This window comes from Mustela erminea, chromosome 6 (assembly GCF_009829155.1).
Source record: "Mustela erminea isolate mMusErm1 chromosome 6, mMusErm1.Pri, whole genome shotgun sequence".
In the NCBI taxonomy this organism is placed as follows: Eukaryota; Metazoa; Chordata; class Mammalia; order Carnivora; family Mustelidae; genus Mustela; species Mustela erminea.
The window spans coordinates 108,041,597-108,066,398 of record NC_045619.1 but is presented as its reverse complement, the minus strand read 5'-3'; the positions used below and the strand labels follow the sequence as shown (position 1 = coordinate 108,066,398).

The following is a 24,802-nucleotide window of genomic DNA, read 5'->3' as shown; positions in this document are numbered from 1 at the left end:
AAACAGGTGGATACAGAATCAATCTCTATACCTATGCCTCTTCAGGCTCTCCCTCTCTTCTCCATTTCCTTCACTGTTAACATTTTATTAACCCAGGCCTCTCTGGATTAATTAAGACCTTCTCTTATAAGGTCTCAGAGAAGAGCTCATTTTTGAGAAGGGACACTTGTCCTTCTCCATCTGAGAAAAGAGGGCAGTTCTGCTCTTTCTGACTCTCTTGGCCAACATGAAGGTGACACACTGGAGACAGCCATGCAGCTCTTTTATACTTCATCTCCTCCCCTAGCAACCTCCCTCCTACAGCTGTCATGGATCCAGGGTCCCCCTAGGACTGACCTGCATGGCCAAGCAGATGGTGTTGAGAAGGATGAGGACGAACATCAGGTATTCAAAGTAGGTGGAGTTGACCACGTACCACACTTTGTACTGGTGCTGGTTCTTGGGGATGTACCTCCGCAGGGGCCGGGCCTTGAGGGCATATTCCACGCATTGTCGCTGGGAGCAAGGCAGCAGGAGGGGTGGGGTGGGAATTGAGAGAGGGGGTTAGTAACCTGGATGATGTGTGGGGAGATGGCAGAGGAGGTAGGGTGTGGATGAAACTATACACCTTGGGCATCAGAGAAAAAAATCTACTTATCTAGCTCATTTACAGCTTTAAGATGTTATTTGAACTGTTTTTCTTAGATCATTCCCTTAATCAAGGAAAGCATTGCCTCTAGTCAATTTCCTTACCAAGATTTTATCAAGGAGCTTGTGTCTCCTTTTTCCAGCTTGGTAATGACTGGTATACTGCTGACACTTAGTTGGCCTTTGATAAATACTTACTGAATGACAGAGAGGTGGTCTTCCCATTGATTATTTCCTATGCCTCGGACTCTCCTTGGAGTGTCTCTCAACTTCTCCTTCCTGTACTAAGTTGGTCTTCCTTATTTACCCATATCCACAAGATCAGAAGATATAGTTCAAGGATAGGGAATCAGAGCTTGGGCTAGCTAAATTCTTGGGACTCTAACACAGATCTGGTTCATTTTCTCTGTACCAGGCCCAGATTCCTGTATCAGAAACTTGGGAGTCACCCCAGCCTCTTCACTTACTCTCAGCCTCTGCACCCAATCTCTAGGCCTGAGCAATTTAATGTCCTTTATCCTGTCCACCTCCACTATCACTAACCTGATAGTACATCAGGGTCTAACCATCTCTCATCTACACTTTCCAATTGGCCTTCTGCTTTCCCATTTTATTTCTAATCCAAAGGCCATTCAGCAGCCAGAATGGTGAGTCTAAACCCAAGAGGTTGACATAAAAACCCATGAGGGGTCCAGCTGGCATAACTGGAGGAGAGCTGAGTGTCTTGTGCCATGTACCTTCCCATATAAGACCTTAAGTCACTCATGGACAGGGATACAGATCCACCTGACTTTCCCTATCAGGGAGCTGAGTTGGAGAAGTGTCCTCTGTGATCACATGCTACAGCTTCATTCCTCACTGATGGAGTTGCCAGCTCTTCCTCATAGGCCAACAAAATACTTTACAGTACTGGCATTCCCATATTGTTCCTACTTAAGCCTCTTTCTTGCCCACCTCATGCAAAGGCCTCTGTGTTTTATTTAAGAAACAATTTCCTAGTGGTTTTCTAATGTCCCTCTCTTCCCCACCCCTGAAATCCTCATGCCCTCATTGCTCTAGTTTCTTTCTTCACGATCAAAGTGCCAACCTACGTGGGCACTTTCTGACTTGACAATTCCTGAGACATGAGGTTTTGTTCCCACAGAATCTATCAGAGAGTCTCCTTAAGTAGATGTCTAACCAATATTTGTTGGCTGAATGCACTCGCCAGATCCAGGATTTGCATTTCTTTTGTCCAGGTCCTTCCAGAGGACAGCTTCCTTATTGAGGAGCAGATGCATAATCTTAGTGTCTGCTTGGATCTCTCTCCTGACTCCAGCCTCTCTTCTGGGTGGGCCACAAGCTGCCAACTGCTGTCGTTCCTCAAGTAGCCCTGCCCCCCCCCGCGGCCCTGACACCTGTTCCTCTCCTTCCTAGGAAGCTACCTGGTTCTTGTCCAGCTCACAGTTCTTGTATTCCTGCTCCCCCTGCTCCTGGAAGGTGACGATGACGAAACCCACGAAGATGTTCATCATGAAGAAGGCAATGATGATGATGTAGATGATGAAAAAGATGGAGATCTCCACACGGTAGTTGTAGATGGGGCCCTTGTCTTCTGTGTGGGAGTCGATGGAGCGGTACAGCAGCCTGCAGAAGGAGACAGGCCCCAAAGGGAAGCGGAGAAGCAATGTTACATCTGTGGAATGATGGCACCACTGCTCCTATGGATCCTTGGATCAAGGGTGCTGGAAACAGCTCTAGGATGGGAGTCAGAAGATCTGGATTCAAGTCCCAGCTCTGTCACTTACTGGTGTGAGACCATGGGCAAATAACTTAACCCCTTTGAGCCTCAGATTCTTTATCTGTACAATGGAGACAATAAGCCTGACTTTCCTACCTGGTAGGGTGGTTGGTATAATGTATATGAGGGGGTTTTGAAATCGTCGAGAATTATTTCAATGTAAAATGAGTCATGGACATTGATTTCAAATACTGGAAATATAAGTAAATATTGAAACAGCTTTGCAAACTAGCATAGACTCAGAGGATGTTACAGTGAACATAAAATAAATCTATTTGAGAGCAAACATCCATTTTGATAAAAAATACTAGGTAAAAAATGACCCAGGCTTATTCAGATCATCAACAATGGTTTGGATTCATACTTAGATAGTTTACATGTGTCTGCCATTCATCTGGGCCTGGACTACGTGCCCATTATGCCTGTTCTTCTTCATGGACAGGGATTATCCCCTCTCTTTCCCTTGTTACTCTGCCCAGTACTCAGTTATTCTTTAGCTATTATCTATATTTTTTACCACATAAGAATGGTGACTCTCATCTCAGATCCATGTGTTATTACTGACTTAGGAATATTTAGAATTTTTAAACTTTTCAACAGTAATTTTCCTGGAATACACAGGTGGGGGTATGGAGAAGCAGGTGTCCATACAAGATATATGAAACAGCCTGGTAAATGTGATGCATTGTAAAAGACCAACCAGGCTGATCTAGGCATTATGTCTATGAGGAATTTGTCCTTAGACTTCTGTCCCTTTCTTACTTCTCACGGTAATTATAGGCAAGACTTTTTCTAAGGACACTGGGGTAGAGTCTAAAAAAGAGATACCTCTGCCATCTCTGTCCACATTGAGTGCATGTTGGGAGTAGTAGTCTTGAATCCTGTGGTAATCCAGGGACTCATACCTGGAGAAACTCAGCCCACTCCTAGATATCATGAGAGTCATGACAAAGACCCCTATCATTGTGGCTCACTCTGACGTGGGGACCGGGTACTAAACGAAACTTCTTTTTGTTTGGAATTTCTGAAATGCTGACATCTTCTAGAAAAGGAAGAGCCTATGTTTCAGCAGTGACCATGGTATGCAGATTGTTCTAGGAAAAAACCCTCATTGCTTGGGAAGGATGCAGGTAAGTATGACCTCTGTGAAGGAGTGTGGTAGATTAATAAAACTTGGGGAATGTCTTGGTCTCTAATATCAAGTTGGGCAGGCCTCAATTTGTATACTCACTCTGGCCATCCCTCAAAGGTAGAGACAGTAAAGAGGGCCATCATGGCTGCCAGAACGTTGTCAAAGTCAAACTTGCTGTTCTCCCAGCTGCGGGGTTGGATGATAGGGTGATCGACCTCCCCATCTTTGTATGTGATGTAGTTACCCCTGAGAAAGAAGGAAGAGTTAATTCTCGGGCCTCTCTTCTCCCTTCACACCTGACCCACTGATGAGTCTTGACTTGCTGGGTGGGATAAGACTGGCCAGGCTTAAATCCCACAATGCTGGCCATTGGGAAGAAATTGAGAGGGTAGAACTTTTAAGAATAGATAATCTTACATGTCATGTTAATGTGATTAAGTTGCCCATGGGTTAAAGTCCAACTGTCAGTGCCGTCTCAGAAAGAATGGGCTTTCCCTCCTCTCAGGCCAAGTCACCAACCTCCCCGAGTTAATGAGCTTTGATGCTGGTTGCCCTCCCACTTGTACTCACTTGCATTCTGCCTCAGTCTGTTTGGAACTATCTGAGCAGGTGTAGAGCTTTCCCTGGAAGGCAGAAGAACAAAGTGATTGGAGATGTTCATTAATCAATGAATCAAAAATGATTAGCAATCATCTCTATAGCCCAGCACTGTGCTAGGGACTTGGGATGAAAAGTGCAAGGAGGTAAGAATCAAATTGGGAAGATATGACTCGCATATACAAAGCAGGCAGCAAATAAAGATGCTCAGTGCTGCAAAGACCACTGAAATTTTAAAAAGAAAGGAAACTCTGCTCCATGAATGTTGGACTTTCAGCTGGCCTGAGGAAGATAGAAGTGGAGCAGGGTTTGGAGGGACAAATTAGATGGAAGCAAATCAGGGGAATTTATATGGTTGCTGGGAGAGGGCAGGAAGAATGTTTCAGATGGTAGAACAGCAAAAATAAAAGGATTAAGGCAGAAAGAGCAGAGACCATGGACACCGGCCTCACCATAGCCAAGGGGTCTTGTCCAGGTGCAGTAAAAGGAACCTGGATGGATGCAGGGTTCTGAAAGCTAGATGGAGAAGAGTGGATTTGATGCTGTTGATAATGGGCAGACCACTGCGGGCTTTAAGCAGATGACTGACATGAGGTTTCAGAGGATAAGAGTCCCTCTCCATTTCTTGCTAGAAGGAAGGTCAGGGACTGCAATGGCAGGCTGCGCTGTGAAGGTGAGGGGTCCTTGGCCTGATGGAGAGCACCTCCTTCCAGTCTTTTCCTCTTCCCCTGGGGGGATGCTGAGAGAAGGGGGTTTGGAGGACCCATTCATCCCAAGTCTGACCCAGGCTGCTGGCCTCTTTTGGTTGTATCTGCCAGCTCTATTTCTCAGGAATACTGACAGAATGGGGAAGGAAGCAGGAGCACAGATCAGAGCCAAGATGTTACCTTGAAAAGCTGCACACCGATGCAGGCGAACATGAACTGAAGCAGCGTGGTGACAATCACAATGTTCCCGATGGTCCGGATAGCAACGAACACGCACTGAACCACGTGCTGCGGGGACAAGAAGGCGGGGTTCGGGAAGTGCTGGCAGCCTGAGTTCTTTTAGCCAGCCATGAGCCTTTCTGAGGAGGCTGCATGGGCAGCCCTTTGCTACAAGAGGGAAAACTGGACTCAAACAGGCAAAGCACCATCCCAGGTTCACATGATGATGGAATCCAGTGGAACTCAAGGTCACCTGTTGGGTTCTAGATGGCTTTAGGGACAAAAGCCCTGCTAGCTGCCCATTTTATAAGGGTAAGAATATGGGGACCTCATTATTATATGAGCCCCTGGGTTTGTGTGTGCCTCTCCTTCTTGTGAAAGTTTTGCTTAGAAGCTCTGATTTTGAATGGCTGCCTGCCCTTGTTCTTTTCTTCCTGAAGTGGTACTTGGTGGTACAGGCAGGAGAGTCCAGGATCAAACACAGCAGCCACTTGCCCCAGCCATTTCTCCTCCCTCCAGTACATCCCCCACCCCTACCCCCCAGTCCCTTGCTTAACTTCCACCAACCATAGCCAGGTAGATTAGATGCTCACTGGTCTGCTGGTTCACCACCCAGGCCCATACTTCTCACCTTTAGCCCCTTGGCCCTGTTGATGGCCCTCAGGGGCCTGAGGACTCTCAGGACTCGCAAGATCTTCACCACATTGATTGCACTGGACCTGGGAGAGGGAAAACAGGGCAGGGGAGTAAGCTCCTGTTTTGGTGGAGCAGGAAATAATGTGATGGGGGGTGTGTTGACAGTCTGACCGCAGGCCAACCTGAGAAAGTGTAAAGTCTGTTTTGGGGATTTTTTTCATCCTGGGACCATTCTCTACTCCCACCTCTAACACCCAGAAGAGCCTAGAACTTGCTGGTGACCCTGGGACTTCCTGTTGGTGTGTAAATAATATGAAAAGCAATTTACCACGAGTCATTAGCACTATAATGTGCTACTCAGGGGAGATTTAGACAAAAAAAGAGAAAACCCAGCTCTGCCACTTAACAACCAATTCACTGAGGATGAATTTCCTAACTTTTCTGAACCCTAGTTTTTCATCTATAAGTGGGCCTCATAGGGTTGTTGCAGGGATTAAATGAGGAAACATATCTGCATCATCTAGCAGTGTGCTTGGCACATATGAACTGAGTAAGTGGTAGATTTATTATGATGTCTGATGAAGACATCATTGAACTTGAAGAAATGCCATATAGATGGAGAAGCTTCAGGCCTTGTTGGCTGGAGCTGATGGGCATAGGAGGAGATATTCTGGTGTTCTCTCCAAACATGTGTCCTAGGTAATTGCCCATTATATGCATTTACGAAGCCCACTAGTTCATAGCACACTCAGGACTTGAAGGAATCGATTTTACACAGCAGGTTTTGCATAGGTGGATGCTAGGGCCTGGCCAGGACTTCTGGGAGCCTCAGGCTTTTGTTCTTCCCCAGTGGAAATGAGGCACCATGGTGCAATTCTCCCCACAAGCCTCTCAGCAGGAAGCCTATGTGGTTTCTGAAGTTATTCATCAACCCAAACCAGGTGGGGTCTATCCCAACCCTCACACACTACCCTGATTAAGATATCCTCTCAAGCTTTCAGAAAGCCTTATAACCACCGTGGGACCTAAAAGATGTATGACACCTCAGCAAGGGCTGATTTCATTCTACGTGAGGTTGGGATAATGTGCTCAAGAGGTATCTGGTAGAAAGATCTGATTTCTCTGGTTCATGGCTCTTTTATTCCAAAGGATTCAAAGGGCATTCCTAGTTATCCCAGTGTCTAAGGGAAGGAGTCTGTTTGCACTGAATTGGAATGGAAGGGATTTTAAGATCAGGCAGGGGAAAGCACAGAATAAAGGCGGGGGTATTCTTGGTTCAAGGTTAAATAGTAGTTTAGTGGTAATGCTGGGACTAAAATCTAGACCTGCAGGCCTAGGAAGACAGCTGGTATAATATAACAGATGATCACAGAAAGGGGCTTATTCCGTATGCCCTGGTATCCACTCTTTTTAAGCTTGCCATGAAAACACCCTTGGGAAAGAAGACCCTGGACCTCATTCCTCTGCCTTTGTTGTGACCTTGGGCAAGTCTCATGTCCCGAACCTCAGTTTTCCTGTCTATGAAATGACAGTAACAGCCACTGTCCTGCCTTCCTCATAGGCATGTATGTATGTATGTATGTATGTATCTATTTATTTTTGTGAAGACCGTAGAAGATTGTGCACATGAAAATGCTTTGAGGTTGAAGGGCAGGGTTACCTTTAGCCACAGATAGAACTTGGGAGACGCTAGTAATCAGATCCTTTTAACTGAGCAAGTTGGCAAACTTGGTTGTACACTAAAGTCACCTGGAGAGCTCTAAAAAGAGCTAAAAAGAGCTCTTTTCTGAAACTACTCAGGTGATTCAACTACGCAGCCAAGATTGAGAAATGGTAATTTCCCTGTCTCTTTCTCTTTCCCCCAACAAATTTCTTCTCATCAGGTGCTTTGATGGGAGAGAGAGAGGGAAGGTGGACCGGAAGATCAGAGCTGGTGATGGAAATGGCAGGCCCTTGGAGCTGAGGGTAGCCAAGGGCACTGGGTGTGAGGCAGGAAGGCCCTGGAGACACTCCTTTCATTATAACTGGCCCGGCCCTGCCTGTCATGGCAAGATCCAGATATTTAAACATATTCTTGCTGGATTGACATACTCCCAAGTGTGACACCATTAAGGACGTGTACAAAAAGCCATCATGTTGTACAAGTCAGGGACACCACCCTGTTCCTGTCACAGTCAAGCCGGTGGCCATGCAAGAATGCCCTCCAGAGTCTTGGTCACCCTCCCTGACCCCCATTTCCGCTTGTGTGCTCCCATCTGGGGCTGAGGGAGTCCTACTCACTGGATGCCAAAGGAAATGAGGGACACGCTGACCACCAGCAGGTCCAAGATGTTGAAGTAGTTTCGGCAAAAAGAGCCCTTGTGTAGGAAAGCCCCATAAGCAGTCATCTGCAGGGAGGCACAGAGAAACATGAGCATGAGTGGTCCCTGCCCAAGCTCCAGAGAACCCCTGATACCTCCCTCTCCTCCCACAGCATCCCTTGGGCAGAGCAAGCTGAAGAGCAGTGAGAGGACTGGGGGCAGGCAGGACTGCAGAAGAAGAGGCTGGACCAAGGACAGAGTTCTACAAGCATTTATACAAACACCACACAATCCCCATTTCAGGATGGTTAAATGGGTCCTTCCACCTACTAGGTGACACCTGACTCTTCCATCCTATATTGGGAGCTTTTTCAGGTTGGACACTGCCATCCCTCTCTCATTTTCCTCCTCTTTTCCACATTGCACATCTGTGGCTTGGGCCCTGAGGGGTCCTTTGCTGATACTGCCCAGACCAGGCTTCCTTTAGGCAGACTTCCCAACCTCCTCTCCAAAGTCTATTAACAGGGCCAGCTTCAGACACTAGGCATCTGGGTAAAGGTGGGGCATGCCCAGTGGGGTGACAAACTGTCCTGGTTTTCCCAGGATTTTCCTGGTTTAGCACTGAAAGTCCTGTGTCCTGTCCAGGCAACTCTTCAGTCTCAGGCAAACTGGGACAGCTGGTCACCCTAGTGGCCAGTGAGATGTTCTATCAATAACTTTGGCAGTTAGCGTCCCTCCACTTCCCAAGTTTAATTGGTGTTTTATGATCTATGCCACATATTCTAAACTTGGTTCTGTTATCTTGCTTCTAGACTGATGTTCTTTGGGGCCAGAACTGGGTGTTTGGACAGACAATGTGGTACCATGCTTAACAGAATAGGCTCTGGAGCCAGGCTACCTGAGTTTGAATCCCAACCCTGTCATATTTTATTATTTGTATAGCCTGGAGCAAGTTACTCAACTTCTCTGTGTCTCAGTGTCCTCATCTGAGAAAGAGGGTCATGATAATATCTCCTTTATATGTAGGCATCAAATGAGTTATTACAGGTAAAATACTTATACTACCCTGCAAATACTAAGCTTCATATAAGTGTTAGCTGTCACTATAGAGAACCGAACTTGGGGCCAGATAGATTGGATTTGAATTTTGGATTCTTCCTATATAAGGATATCCAGTTTCCTCAGCTACAAAGTGGACATACTATTCCCTGTCTTTGTGAGGCACACAGAGAAAGACAACGTGAAGGCCCTTTGAAGTCTAAAACGGGAGCTCCTGGGATGGTGATTATTGTTACAGGACTTGGATATTATTACCTCTCTCTGAGCTTCGTATAAAGCTACTGTAGACGTTCAACAAACAACCTTTCCAATTCTGTTGACTTGAATTATGAGCCAGCAGATTTCCAGATTAAGGGTTGTGGAAGGCCATGGGCCATGAAGCATCAGCCAGAGAAAAATTTGGAGCCAGTAGCTGAGAGACTGAGAGCGGCTCCGCGGTCATCTGGGGTCCAGTTTATCTCTTTGGAATCAGAGCATGCCCAGGGCAGCATGTCCGCAGAGCAATTCAAAAGCAAACACAGGGGGAAACTGGCAAAAATAGCTTCTTGCAACCTAATTCTTTCCATTTATCTCTTGCTGTAGGGGGTCACAGGGGACTGAGGCACCTGTGTTCTGCAACAGTCTCTAGAAGTGGGTATATTATATAAAAGGATACAGGGGAATATAGTTGGAGGTTTCTCCTGAAGGTTTACCATCTGGAGGTGCTTGCTGTCCTGTCTCTTGATGAAGATCGAGGACCCCAAAGACTAGAGTTGGGTGGCTCCTACAGTTCACTTAACCAAAGAAGCCCTGTGCCTTTAGAAGGCCAAGCACCTTCCCAGCCATCACACTTTCAGTTTCAGAAAAGGCACTGAGTCTGACCCCACTTCACTCCTGGCTTGGACATGGTGAGGGCATTACAGAGCACACAGAGCCTTCCACAGGAGGGGCACTCCCTGACTAAATGCACTAGTGGGGCTCACAGTCTGTCTCAAGGCTCAAATGTCTGTCCTTTGCTTTGGGATCCTCTCTGTCAGGGGGCCTAGAATGAGATCAGCTCTCTAGAAAGTGTGAGTGTGTGTGTGTGTGTGTGCGTGCGCATGTACAGGGGACACAAGCCCAGGCAGGGCTAGAGGAAGAGTGGTCAGGGTTTTGAGAAACAGGAAGTGGACCTTGAAAAAATGGAGCATGTATTTGAAAATCATCCTAGGCATTTAAGACAATGGAAGAGGCCAGGTTCAGGTGCACAGTGCCAAGTGTCCTTCCTTTACCCTGTTTGGCTGATGGCCACCCACTCAGTTCCTGCTTCCTAAATGTTCTAAGCCATTGCATAGGAAAAGCCTATTGTTGGACTATTTTCAGGCTGAGGGAAGAAAAAGTGTGGGCATGAGATCATGGACTCTCTGAGCTGGAAGGACAGGAAAACCCTTCTGTCCAGCCCAAGCAACTCTTCTAGTTACTACATGCATATTGTTAACTGTATTCACTGGGCTTGGTTCACCTCCTCCTTACTCTATGTGACAGTCATTTGCAGTATGCAGGGCAACCGTCATGGCCTACAAGCCTTTCTTTTTAAGGCCAAACATCCCCAGGTCTTTCAACTGTTTTTGACACGAGGTGCACCTTGGATAATGGGGCCACTGTTGTCTGTGCCATGGTATGAAGCTGAGCCTTTGGGCAAGGCAGAGGGGCCCAGGGAAGGAGGTGTGGGGCAGAAGAGTGGGGGCTGGGGTGTTTATTTAGAAGCACACTAAGACCCAAAGGGAGTAGAAGAGGGAGAGGGCCAAAGGAGGGAAGGCTCTTGCCGTGACAATCCTGGCAAAAAGACCTTTCACTTCGGCTCACGGCAACTTGAAGGAAAAATAACACCACTAAAATCCACAAGGTGAGCTCTGTGGAGCAGTCCTGAGAAGTGGGACTCAGAAGATTTTTTTGTCCTGGGAAAGAATTTTTGGTATTTAAGTGCCTACTGGAGTCTGAAGTGCAGGAGAACTCAGCTCACCATGGAAAGGGGTTTTACAAAGTATATCTTAATGTAGCTGGGCAGCTCTTGGCTCCCTCTCCCCATGCCAGGAATCAGGGCCTGGTCAGATCCACTGCCCTTGAGTAGTAGAGAAAAACCCAAAGAATACCCTTGATCACTGGAACCAGGGACAGAAACTGGGGTCTGGACATCTCAGGCTTCTGGGGATAAGGTCACAGGGGAGCCACCCCAAACTGACCCACTCAACTCCTACCTGGAAGGGATAGAACTGCCATGTACTTTAAAGGGCTGGGTCATGACTTGGGAGTTGCATTAGGAAAGGAAGGGTCTGTCTGCAGGCTGGCTGTGGCACATGGTCAGGTGTGGACAGTGGCTTACATTGGCCCCAGGAAGTGGAGGAAAGGGAGCCTGGACTCTCCCAGGAAGAAGACTCCAAGTTGAAGCATATGCTTTAGAGCCTACAGCCCTTCTGTTTGGGGTAATGTTAAAATCCGTCATGTTGTTCTGAGAAGAGAAGAAGTGCTGAAATGCACTTTTCCTGGGTCTCAGAAGTCACACCCTGAGTCTCAGTTGGAGTGGTTTGGCGATGCTTTGTTTCAGAAGCTCAGAAGTATAGGGACCTCTGGGTAGCTCAGTGGGTTTAAGCCTCTGCCTTCCGCTCAGGTCATGATCTCAGGGTCCTGGGATCAAGCCCCGCATCGGGCTCTCCGCTCAGCAGGAAGCCTGTTTTCCCCTCTCTCTGTGCCTACTTATGATCTCTCTCTCTCTGTCAAATAAATAAATAAATAAAATCTTAAAAAAAAAAAAAAGAAGAAGCTCAGAAGTATACTGGAAAAATGTAGAAATCATAATAAAATAAATATAATTATTAATTATAAATTAATGTAATTAATAAAATAAAACTTAGAAAACAATCTCTCTCATCCCAATGCTTTCAGGGGTGGGCTCCACAGATGGGGTAAGTCTGTAACAGTTCCTCAGTCAGGGCTTCAAGCACCTGGGGGTGCCAGCTGCATGTAGGGCCAGGCCTGTGCACTTTCAAGACTGGGGGTGGGACCTAGGTGCTCCAGTTTCTTTTAACTCTTGGTCCTCACTCCCCTGTGCTTAGCTCTTCACCACAATTCTCCCCCTTCCATGCTTAGGGCAAGGGGCATCGGAACAAAGCTCTTTGGCAGGAACCCAAGGAGTTAGATGTAATCTACAGTCATCTGTTGAACACTCTCATTGGAAGGCTGGCTCTAAATCTTTCCTCAGGCCCATGGTTACTATCACACAGACCAAACTCCAACCTAGCCCTTGTGTCTGCCCCTAGTACTGAAGAAGGTGTCGACAATGGCTGTCCAAAGTGGCCTTCCATGCCCAACTCTTGGAATTTGTGCAGCATTTCTTCTGGGCAGGAGGAGGGAAGGGGGTTCTAAGTAGGGGTCAGTCAGTCATCAATGGCCCACAGATGGGATGTGTGTATGTGTGCGTGTGTGTGTGTGTGTGTGCGTGTGTGTGTGTATGTAAGGGGGCATTGTGGACTGGCACAGTGCCAGAGTTGGTGACAGGACAGCATCAATGTTGACACTGTGAACCATCTGCTTCTTCCAGGCTGAGAGGAAGCACAGCATGGGGGGTGGGTTTCTTCGGGCATAGCACAAAGCAAAAGGCTTTAATTCTTCCAATCTCAGTCTTGAGAGTTAAAAATAGAGTGAAGAAAACAAGGGAGAAAAGAGACATGCAGACAGAACAGAGACAGAGAAAGCGACAGAGAGTGTATTGCTCAGATTGCATTACCTTAAGGATAATTTCTAATGTAAAGATACTAGTGAAGACATAGTCTGCATTGCCTAGGATCTGAAAAATAAGCAGAATTGGATTAGTGGCTCTGAGAGTGAAGTTGGCACCAACAGAAGCATGTGTGTGTTAGCGACAGACAGCAGCAGAGAGCTAGTGCTGGCTCCTGGAGGATGGGGAGAGGAGAGAGGGATTAGGGCTTTACCTTCAGAGCAATTTCAATGGTGAAAATGGTAGTGAAAACAATGTCAAAATAAAACAGAATCTGCAAAACAAAAAGAAACAGGATGGGAATGGGGTGCAAAGGGAGAGAAGTGGGTGGGAAGGAGAGGTCAGCTCCAGAAGCATACTACAGGTCACATGAGCTTTTCCATGTGGAGACAGATGGAAGCAAGTTAGGAGATGAGGAACATATACAGAGCATTGGATCCTGAAGCGGGGTTGGCCTCAGGCAGCTTAGTGGCTTCAGATGAAGTCCCCAGACACTGGAGGGAAGCTTCCAGGGAAGGACTCGGCTGGTCCTGGGTCTGGGCAGCATTTGGTTGGATGTTTTTTTCATTAATCCAATTCACTTACAAACTCCAGTCAGAACACTGGGATGTGTGTCAAAAGGACAGAGAGCGGGGTTTGCTTTTTATTGCAGGAAAATGCAAAATGCTTAAGTCACATTGGTGTGACTCAGCTAGCTTCTCATGTTGGTGGAAATCCTGGTGTTGGGTTCTTTGGGGCAGGGAAGGGAGAATCCTCCAGCTGAGGACTGCCCAGGCTTGGGGCAGGCTACATGGTTTCATCCTCTATTATATCTCAGGTGATGCATCAGAGTGAGGGCCAACAGCTTTCTAAGAAAACTCTCGACCAAGTAGGCAGTAGGACCACCGAGTGGTTTGGCATGAGTATTGCTTTAGGTTGGTGGACTCCTCTCTTCATGCCTACCTGGCTGGGACTTGACACAGTTTTGAGGCTTTGAGATGAAACAGCTCTTACTCTAGCCTTCAATATTGTTCACCAGAACCTTGTATTGGTCTCCAAATTTAGTTTTCTACTCTACACAAGGTCATTGGAGCTTTCTTTTATATAAGGTCAGCCTCACCAGTGGCACCTACTTGACAATGCTCCCCTCCCCAGTGGTTGACTGGTCAGAGTTTATTGGGAACAAGGCAGGAAGTCAGCAGCTCCTTTTTTTTTTTTTTTTTTTTAAACTAAGTATGTAAGGAATCAGAGCCTTTAGGGAAACATCCACAGGGCAACGAGAGTCCTGAACTTTGCCAATCAGGCCAGCCGGAGGCATTTGGGTACATGTTCTCTTATATTTGTTTCTGATGGTTTCTACCAAAGCCCTAATTTCTTAAAAGAATGTTTATTGTGCATCTGAATATAATATTGGGCTCCTGATTGAGGTCAGTCATAGTGTGGGCCTAGTCCCACTCCCAGGAGGAAGGGGTGCAGGGGACAACAGAGAATGCATACATGGTTCCTGAAGGAGGTGTGCTGGACGGGGTCCTCAGCCGCCAGGGAAATGCTGCTGAGCAGAATGAAGAAGAGGATCAGGTTGGTGAAGATCGTGTCATTGACAATGCGGTGACACTGGAGGCGAAATCTGTGTGGGGAGGAGAGGACAGAAGCACGTCAGGTAGGCCAGGGAAGGAACTGCCGGGTCTCTGGAGCTCAATGCTCCTTTGCTTGGCTTGGGAAAGGTGCTTGTTAGTTGGGCGGTGGGCCCTTCATCTGAGGTCTTACTGCTGCTGGGTAATGACAACCACATCCCACCCCCACTCCGCGCCCCCACTGTGAGGCACATCTGCACAGAATTTTGCAGTTCCAAAGCACTTTCACAGGCAGTTAGCTTTTGACATTTTGGAGGGTTACATCTGAGAACTTTGGGAATCCCCAAATTTTCATCAACTTCTGTGACATTAACAACTGGCTCTTTGGGTGGTGGGGGAGGACTTTTTTTCCCCCACTATTAAAAAAATCATTTCATAAGATCTTCATATTTTTATGTATAGGGAATGAGCCACCCGGAGACGGGGATGGTAAGAGGCCAGCTCAGCCTGCACTCTGACTAGGCAATTTGCTACTGTGTAATAGCTTCAGGGCATGCAATTCAATTCCACACCTCAGAGTAATTACAAAGAACTATGTGCATGGACCTCTGGGCACTCATTGACAGTGTCACAAATGCTAGATCCTTGAATGCCAAGTGCGTCTTGTATACTCTTGCATACTGGCAGTTTGGGAATGGGATATGGGTGTTATTATCTTCATTTTACAGATAAAAACACTGAAACCCGAGAAAGATAGGCTGGCCCAGAAAGACAGATTGTAGTGTTTGTGTGTGTGTTGAGAGGGGGAGGGTTCAGGGCTTGAATCCATGCTTTCAGACTTCTGCTCACAGCACTTTGGTGGACTAAATGTTCTGAGAGACCCTAGTGCTGCATAAGCAGCAAATCCTGGAAAGGCTGAACCCTTTGAGGCATTTCTGGCTTCATCAGAGATAAGAGGTCTGCAACGATTATCCTTTTCAAACAGATAAACAAACCCACTGAGCCAGGGTCTGTGTGAGAGGTAGCCAGGAAAGGCAGAGCTGCCTGAGGATAGATACCAGTAGCAACACTGCTGTCAGGAAACTGCATTCCAAGCCAGACTTGAGGTGAGTCACAGAAACCTGGGACTCTCAGGCTGAGCCAATACCCTTAAGAAACATCTGGAAGGAAGTTTCCTAATCTTAATTTAGGTCCACAGGAATCTCACCAACTAAGATGATGTATTGAGGTCATAATCAAAGATTTAGTGCATAAGAGGATGAGCCACTGAGATGGGAAATCAGAAGAAACTACAAACGAATGATTTAGAACCCTCTCTGAGAGACTGTGTATATTGGACGCATCAGATAGAGAACGTAGAACAACTGTATATTGAATATTTGACAGAATAAAGGACTTGAACACAAAGATGGTAACTCAACAAGGGGTGTATTAGATATAGACAGATGGAGCTGGAAAATCAAGAAGTAAATGGAAATGTTTGAAATGAAAAAAGAATAAAGTCGATATAAAAACTGGCTTAAACAGTAACACAGACAAAGTTGAAGACAGGGTGAAGAAACTGGAAGGTATATCTGAAGAAACTACCCCAAACACCAAAAGAGACAGAGATGAAAGATTTGCAAGACACATTAAGAGACAGGAGGACAGAATGAGAAGACCTAACATATGGCCAATTTCATCAGAAGGAAAGAATAAAGAGATTATGGCTGCAACTTTTCAAGAATTAGAAATTCTTATTCTGATTTTTAATGTTGTTTGAGAACTGGAGAAAAATATAAATCCATAAAGCTAAATCTTTGATTATGACCTCAATACATCATCTTAGTTGGTGAGATTCCTTTGGACCTAAATTAAGATTGCGAAACTTTCTTCCAGATGCTTCTTAAGGGTGTTGGCTCAGCCTAAGAGTCCCAGGTTTCTGTGACCCACCTGGTTTCCAAACTGAGCAGGACAAAGAGAAAAAAATCCATATCTAGACACATGATAGTAAGTCTAAACACCAAGGCAGCAGAAAATGTTCAGAGCAGCTAGAGATAAAGGACAGATTACCTACAAAGCAATGATAGAAAGAATGATATGGCGTAATAATATATTTAACACACTGTGAGACAAATTCTACTGACCCAAAATTACGTACGTAGCAAAACTATTTTCTAAGGACAGAAATGAAAACAATTAGAGATAAACAGAAGCCAAATGACTTTACCATCATGGAACACTAGGGGCTCCTAAAAATATGTGCTTAGGATGAAAGAAAATGATTGCAGAAAGAGGATCTGAGATGTATGAAAAAATGGTGAATAACTAAAATAGCAAGTTGTATGTACATCCAAATCTACATTGTCGATAGAATAATAATGATAATGATGACAATGTCTAACTTGTTACATTAAAAATAGGACTAAAAGGGGCGCCTGGGTGGCTCAGCGGGTTAAAGCCTCTGCCTTCGGCTCAGGTCGTGATCCCAGGGTCCTGGGATTGAGCCCCGCATCGGGCTCTCTGCTTGTCGGGGAGCCTGCTTCCCCTCCTCTCTCTCTGCCTGCCTCTTTGCCTACTTGTGATTTCTGTCTGTCAAATAAATAAATTAAAAAAAAAAAAAGGACTAAAATACTAAGCAACAACAACATTTAAATTAGGAGGGCTGAGAGGAGTTAAAATAGTATAAGCTCCTTCCATTTTGCAAGAGGAGGTCCAGGATACTGCTGAACCTTAAACTTTGTTAAGTTAAATAGACTTGGTAAATTACCAAGGGTAATCACCAAAAGACTACAAATAGAGTTTACATGTGTCAAGAAATGGAGGGAAAAACAGACATAGGTCTTCTGATTTGGAATACAGGGTGCTTTTCCCCAAATCAGCACCTGTTGACACAAGTTGTGGGGAGTTGGGAGAGTCCCAGGCTCCACTAGAGGTCGGAGGATACCGGCGTCTGCTGAGCATGTGGCACGAAGGGAGTGGAGTCCCACCTTCCCCACCATTCTTGCGCACCTGTTGTTGGGGCTGAAGATGAAAAATGCACTGGCTTCTGGCATGGGCACTGCCTTTTCCTTCAGGTGCAGCTCCGAGAGTGGGCGGGGGCGGGGGCCCACAGGCATCTCAGGCTCCTCCTCATCCTCTTCTCCTGCAAGAAAAAAAGCACAATTCTAATTAAAAATAGAGCATCCCTAATTAAAAATAGAGCATGCACTACTGGGTATTTACCCCAAAGATACAGATTTCATGAAAAGAAGGGCCATCTGTACCCCAATGTTTATAGCAGCAATGGCCACGGTCGCCAAACTGTGGAAAGAACCAAGATGCCCTTCAATGGATGAATGGATAAGGAAGATGTGGTCCATATACACTATGGAGTATTATGCCTCCATCAGAAAGGACGAATACCCAACTTTTGTAGCAACATGGATGGGACTGGAAGAGATTATGCTGAGTGAAATAAGTCAAGCAGAGAGAGTCAATTATTATATGGTTTCACTTATTTGTGGAGCATAACAAATAACATGGAGGACATAGGGAGATGGAGAGGAGAAGTGAGTTGAAGGAAATTGGAAGGGGAGGTGAATTATGAGAGACGATGGACTTTGAAAAACAACCTGAGGGTTTTGACGGGGCCGGGGGTGGGAGGTTGGGGGAGCCAAGTGGTGGGTACTAAGGAGGGCACGTATTGCATGGAGCACTGGGTGTGGTGCAAAAACAATGAATTCTGTTACACTGAAAAGAAAAAAAAAAAAAGAAAAAAAGCACCAGTCTAAATAACTCTACTACGCCCACGAGCTTGTACTGCTGTGTTGGCTACTTCCAGATACCTTCCTACTGACCAGAATCAAGACACCATTTGCGTCTCTGAAAATGAGGGGTATCAACTAAGACACTCAGCTCTCTCCCCGTGAGTGCTGGAATCTTTGTTAGACTTTTCTGGCAGCACATGACAAAGGGGGTTGTAAGTAGGGTGACTAGTTCAATCCCAGTTTGCCAAGGATCGTCCTAGTTTCCAAAGTGAAATTCCCACAGCCCAGGAGGCTTTTCAGTCGGATTTGGATGGTTGGTCATCCTAGATGTAAGGTGCTAGGAAAGGTGGGGGCACATGGGTGACTCAGTGGGTTAAAGCCTCTGCCTTTGGCTCAGGTCATGATCTCAGGGTCCTGGGATTGAGCCCAGCAGGGGCTCCTCTGCTCAGCAGGGAGCCTCCCCCCCATCCCTCACCTGTCTCTCTGCCTACTTGTGATCTCTCTCTCTCTGTGTCAAATAAATAAATAAATAAATAAGTAATCTTAAAAAAAAAAAAGTGCTAGGAAAGCTGATCAGGTAAGACTAGGACATTGCCAGGTGTCTTGCCTGTCTAGGCTGCATGTAAGGCTCAGCTGAATTGCAAGCAGCCCTATCCTTAAAGGTTCTAGGAGTTTAAATTTAACACTCCCATTCCTGAAAAATACCAAAAAATCATGCACTTTAGGGATAATAGAGCAATGATGCTGAACACAAGAGGCCCTTCATTCAAAATTCTAGACATCAGCACCAGTTAAAGAAGCACCTTTGTTTTCCAGGCTAGTGGTCATGTTTACTGTGGACCAAAAGCAAATGGCTTACTCCTTTGCTTGCAAGGTCACTGCCCATGGTAGGAAACGACTACATTTCCTGTTCTGACCAAATGCATTTAAAAATGTCTAGTAAGGGAATGGGAGTAAAAGCATGGGTTCTCTAGCCAATGCCTTGACCCAAATCTTGGCTCTCTTTCTTTCTGGCATTTAGTTTCTCTGTGTCTCAGTTTCCCTGAGACACAGAGAATGGGAAAACAGCACATACATACCTCAGAGTGGCTCTTGGCACGTAACATGTTCTATATAAAAGTTAGCTCTTGTTATGATCTCTGCCCACAGGAAAGACTCTTAGTTTGTAAAGTAGTGTTTAGCGTCTTTTTCGGTCCGACCTCTGCCTGCTGTTCTTCCCTGACAGGCTTTCTACTCTTGCCATGAGCCTGTTTTCTGAAGGCTCATGGTGGTGGGTTGAATAATGTCCCCCACAAGTTCATGCCTAGCTGGAACCTCAGAATGTGACCTAACTTTGGAAAGAGTGTCTTTGCAGAGGTATTGTCATGATGAAGTCATACTGGAGTGGGGTGGGCCCTAAACCCAAGGACTGCTGTCCTTATAAGGAGACACAGAGACATACACGTGGAGAAAGAGGCAGAGACAGGGGTGATGAGGCTGACAGGCAAGGAGGGCCAAGGATGGCTGTCCACCAGCAGAGACACAGAGAGGTGAGAGAGGATTCTCCCCAGAAGCTTTAGAGGGAGAATGGTTCTGTCAACATCTGATTTCAGACTTGGAAGCTCCAGAACCGTGAGAAAATAAATGTTTGCTGTTTGAAGCCCTCAAGTTCATGGTTATTTGTTATGAAAACTCCAGGAAATGGATACACTTGCCATGTGCTTTCGCCTTTCCTTTCCTCATGCTGTCTCCTTATTTGGACTGCCCTCATCTCCCTCTCTGCAGAGCTAGAAGGACTGCCATGTCAGACAGCATCATTCACCTGGCTCTCCTGAGTACCTGGGTTCTCCAGAATGACCTGCCTGCAATTCTGGGGCCCCGTTGGCCTCCTGCATGCACTCGCACTTAGGACCAGCATACCTGATTTTACATGTACTCTCCTGAGTACCTGGGTTCTCCAGAATGACCTGCCTGCAATTCTGGGGCCCCGCTGGCCTCCTGCATGCACTCGCACTTAGGACCAGCATACCTGATTTTACATGTATCTCTTTATGTGCTGAGAGAGACAGTATAGAGAGAGACACTTGTCCAGCGTGTAGCCGCCCTTGGCTTTTGATGATGATTATATGTTCACACCAACATTTGCTTTATAAGGAAGAGGACTTTACAAAAGAAGAAGGAGACTCAGTTGTTGGAAAGATAGTTACGGAAGTTTATCTTACAGACCAGCCACATCTCCTCATGCTCTCTCCTCTTCTGGTTAAAATGAAGTCAGGTGGAACAGAGAAGAAAAGATACCTGGCACAGAGCATGGTTTGTTCTCAAGCAAGAAGCATTTAGGGGCCCAAGGCTTTTTTGGAGGACCAGCAGAATATAGGCATAAATCAGTCCCCCCACCCCACCCCGGAGTAATTAGAGTTGACCAGCAAAGCAGTTAATATTTTTAGCAGCAGAGAGACATGAGATGAAGAGCTGTATTGGGCCAAGGGTTGAAGCTTTCCAGCCACACCTTGGTAGGTAAAACAGATGCGGAGTCTCCCAGTAAAGCAAAATAAATAAAACTGGAGTTGGCCTAAATTGCAATATTTACAAATGAAATTTCATTGAGAAGTCTCTTCAATTCCTGCCCAACTATTTGTATTCTTTTCAGCTGTGCTCTAAATTAACAACTTTCTTATTCATGATAACAATGCTTTCTTATTCATGATAATTTGGTAACAGGTAATTTAATGTTTGCTTTAATCATTCGTGTTTAAAGAAAAACACATTTACTAGCTTTGTGGATTTCCGAGTTCCTGGTGAAAAGTTTTGCTTTCATCTGCAGTAGCCTGCCCTGCTGATTATGAAGCTCGGTCCTGATTCCTATTGCAAGGGAGAAGCAAGCCAGTAGGTTCAGACACATACCAGCTGAATTCCAGGCATAGTGTTTAGAAGGAAACCACGTCTAAAGGACAAGCCCAAATTTGTAAAGGGCCAGAAATCTGACAGCTGTGATGCTTTGCATGTATTATGTATAAGGACGGAGTTGGCAGAGTAGGAAAAGTCAGATCAAGTTCTGTTTTAGGGGTTGGGAACCTAACCACCTACACTCCAGCGCTGGATGCCGGTGGACTCCCTTAGGGATCCGTTCTCGGAGGTGTGGAGAAGCGCACTGTGGAGTTGCTGTGGCTTTCATGAGGGCAGGTGCCCGTGTTCAAAAGTAAAACCCCCTATGTAGTTGGACGCCTCACTTTTGGTCCTCAGTGATCCTTGCCACCAGACTCCCCCAGCCCCCGCCTCACTTGATACTCATTTTCGTCCCTGTGATTTTGCTCTCAGCCAATTCAGATAAAAATATTACTAACACCTAGTGCCTACAGCATACTGAACACAAAGCTGTGGTTCTTGCCCTGGACGGACCTACAGTGTTGAGTGTGGCCCAGAGTTCCCTGGCATGATTGGCAAGGCCACGCCCCCGGAAGCGAGCTCTGTGGATAGCGTCCGGAGACGGAAGCCTGACGTTGCACCTGTTGCTGCACTGGGCCTGTTGCTGCACTGGGCCTGTTCTCTGCTGGCTCAGCTCCAAAACCTTATCTACCCCCATTACTTACTTTCTCTCGCTGACTTCTAGGTTGTTAGCAAGTCCTGCCAAATGCGTCCCAAGTTCTGCCCGTTCTCTGTATCTACAGCACCAAAACAGAGTTTTGGCCCAAGTGGCCACTGCCTCTCACGGGACTGCTACTAATGCCCTCACTGCTTTCCGTTTTACTCTTGGCTATCTACTGCCTTGTTTTCATGCTGCACAGTCTACTAAAGATAATTCAGACATGAGATCTTATCTTCCTCTGCCCGAGAACCTCGGGTGAGTCTCCACGGCACCAACTAAGATGGGAACTTCTCAGGTGGCCTCAGAGACCCTGCCCTACTGGCTCCTGCCTGTCTCACCCACCATCATTCCCCTTCGTTCTCTTTGCTCCATGCATGGTGGTCTCTTTGGATTCCTCCACAGACCATTCTGCCCAAGAGATTCTGCATTTGCGAGCCCTCCACCTAGAAAGCACTTTCTTCTGATTTCCATACATCTAGGTCCTCTGCCTCATCCGGAATGTTGCCTCCTTCAGGAGGCCTTCTCTGACCACACAGCCAAAGCAGCCTCATGCCACTGAGGAACTCGTTCACATAGCCCTTGGCTTCGTTATCTCCGGACTGCTCACTGCTCCCTCATGACCTTTTTGTTGGCCTCCTTTATTGCTCACTATCTGTCTCCCCAGAAGACACTGTCTCCCCACTGTAAGCTCCAGGAGAGCAGTGACCTTCCCTGTCTTGCCCGCAGGTGTATTCCTGGCACTTGTCACAGTGACTGGCCCACAGTAGGTGTCTCATTAGTAGTTATTAAGTGAATGAATACCTCCATGGTTTCTTCCAGCTCCCTGTCTATGACAATAGTATGGTCTTTCCCCTTCCCCCAAAACAAAGCCCAGCCCAGCCCAGCCCACTCTTGTCCATGCAGGCTGGCTGTCTCTCCCCCCACAACTGCCCACCTCATGGCTTTGCTCTTATTCAAACCCCTTGAATCAGCTGGAGCCTTCCCAAAGCATCGGGAAGAACAGAGACTCCCTGTGCATTCTCTGGTGTCATTCACTTTTCTTTTTCAAGCGTCTTTTTAAATTTTTAGTCTGCAAACACACATCTGTATGTTTCCTCTAATAAATGACTCGATTAAATAAAAGCACAGTCTTGGCACCCTTCCTAGGTAAGCAGATATTTCTAAAATTTAATGTATGCTAAGCAGGGAGACTCAAACCAACTGTTGAACTTTGGAGATTCCGCAGGGAGGGAAGGACTGACAAGCCACTGCTGGCCGGTTGGTACGTTGTGCAAATCAGAAACAGGCCCCTCCATGGGGTGTTTCACTGAGGGCAAGGGTCCTGGCTAGGGGACTGCAGGTTGGAGTTCATGCCCACTCAGTCACATCCGCACTCACCTTTGGGTGCAACCTGGACAAGCAAGAACAACAACCTGGCCGGGGCGGGGGTGGGGGAGGGCACAGGCATGGGAGCAGGGAGTGGAGGAAGCCGGACGGAGATGTGGGGGCAGGAGGAGTCGTGAGAGTATTCTCTGGCCCTGCACCTCCCCATCCCGGGAGTTTGGCTGTACGTGGGCCAGGTACGATGTCCACAAGCACTGCCTCCCAAAGGCATCTGGGTTAAGTGGGCACAGGAGAGACCAGATGCCCAAAGGCCACAAAGCAGAAGGGGCAGGGTTGGGAGGACAATGGCAGATCAGGTTTTTTGCCTTTTCTGGTTCAGAAGAGAGAGGAACAGCTGGGAATGAAAGATTGACCAGAACAGAGATAGCAGGCCAAGTGATCCTGGGAGGGATTCTTGGGGACTTCTGCTGCATCTGGAATTAGGGTCCAGGAGGTGCCCTGCAGAGGCAGAAGAAGGAGGAGCCGGGAAGCAGAGACTGGTCCCTTGGAGGAAGGGAGGACATGGGGAACCACCAACTTTAAGAGGACACCACCCTTGGGTGAAAAAATGAAAAGCAGAGACAATGAACAAATGGGGAGCTGTTGGGGCTGGTCTTCAAGGCCTGAGTGTGGTGGTGGGCTGAGGCACGACAACCTCGACTACCTATGAACCAGAGGTCTCAACACAGGTGTGTGAGATGCCTGGGACCAAGAGAAACCTTGGAGGGGGTGGGTCTGCAGGAGGCTGGAGAAGGGTGGTCACATGACAAGGGAAGGGACACTCAAAAAACCTACAGGATCCTGACAAATCAGCAGAATGTAGGAAGAACTTTTCAGTCTAAAAGCAAAACCATTCCAAGAATCCTCAAAGCTGGGTCAACAAAGGCACTTTTTCTGCAGTGGCTAATATGTTGACAATATCCTCATTATTTTTTTCCCCTGACCTGCTTCCCTTTCTTTCAAAGGGCAACAAAGAAGAGAAAAGGCACCAGTATATTTAGAATGATGGAACTGGAGACTATGGTCGCAGGTGTAGCTGCCCCACCGCCAGGGAGAAGGAACAGGCCTGGGTTGCCTACAGCTGGGCACACATGGGAAAGTGCCCTCAAATCCATGCTGTCCCCCTGTGCTGTGTGCGGGGGCACCAGGCCAGCTAGGGCTAGCACTGCCTGGGGCCCAGGGGGATTCCTTTCATTACTATCTTTCTTTTTCAATTTGGAAAATACACACACAAGTCGAGAGACTTGTGCAGTGAGCCTCCCTACCCAGCTTCAACAGGAGCTGCTGGAGTATATTTTTAAGCAACTTCTAAATATTTTAGAGTCTATCCATATATACATCTACATGTATAGGCTAGAACTACAATAACACCACTACAGTAACAAAATAAACAAAAACTACCTCAAATCATTAGTTTCCAGTCCCTATTCAATTTCCCCCGGCTTATCTCCAAAATGTCATTTCAGAGTTAATTTGATGATTCAGGATCAAGACAGGATTCCCCATTGACTTTGGCCAACATGTCTAGTCCTTGAAATCCTGTAAGAATTTCTACCCAGTAGAGCTTTCAGGCTTCGGACACCCTTCCTGCTCTTCCTTTGGTCCAATTCCCAGCAAAACAAATCCTCCTTCCCAGGAGGCAGGAGGTAAGTGAGGGGGAAATGATCGCAGCAAGCCTGCTTCCCAAGGGAAACAAAGATGGCTGCCTGAGTCCTTGCAGACAAGGAGGACAGATGGAGGGCGGCCTGAGGACCTCTGATAGTAAGCCCTCTCAGAGGAGACTGCCTTCCAACTTAGGTATCAG

The 24,802-nt window shown here is 46.7% G+C and overlaps 1 protein-coding gene across 39 annotated transcripts in view; it reads right to left on the bottom strand.

Moving 5' to 3' along the window:
• CACNA1C (calcium voltage-gated channel subunit alpha1 C) overlaps positions 1–24,802 on the bottom strand; it is a 732,665-nt gene that overhangs the window by 86,438 nt on the left and 621,425 nt on the right. For 23 of the 39 annotated variants that reach the window (XM_032349974.1, XM_032349969.1, XM_032349975.1 and 20 more), the window contains 10 exons: positions 17,335–17,467; positions 14,267–14,396; positions 13,005–13,064; positions 7,979–8,085; positions 5,694–5,781; positions 5,024–5,131; positions 4,110–4,162; positions 3,639–3,785; positions 2,052–2,253; positions 337–495 (listed from right to left, as the gene is read on the bottom strand). In XM_032349974.1, coding sequence (XP_032205865.1) covers positions 337–495; positions 2,052–2,253; positions 3,639–3,785; positions 4,110–4,162; positions 5,024–5,131; positions 5,694–5,781; positions 7,979–8,085; positions 13,005–13,064; positions 14,267–14,396; positions 17,335–17,467 — 1,187 coding nt within the window. Of the gene's footprint in view, positions 1–336; positions 496–2,051; positions 2,254–3,638; positions 3,786–4,109; positions 4,163–5,023; positions 5,132–5,693; positions 5,782–7,978; positions 8,086–12,799; positions 12,860–13,004; positions 13,065–14,266; positions 14,397–17,334; positions 17,468–24,802 lie in introns of all 39 variants that reach the window. The other 16 variants (XM_032350007.1, XM_032349985.1, XM_032349983.1 and 13 more) reach the window with 2 other exon arrangements.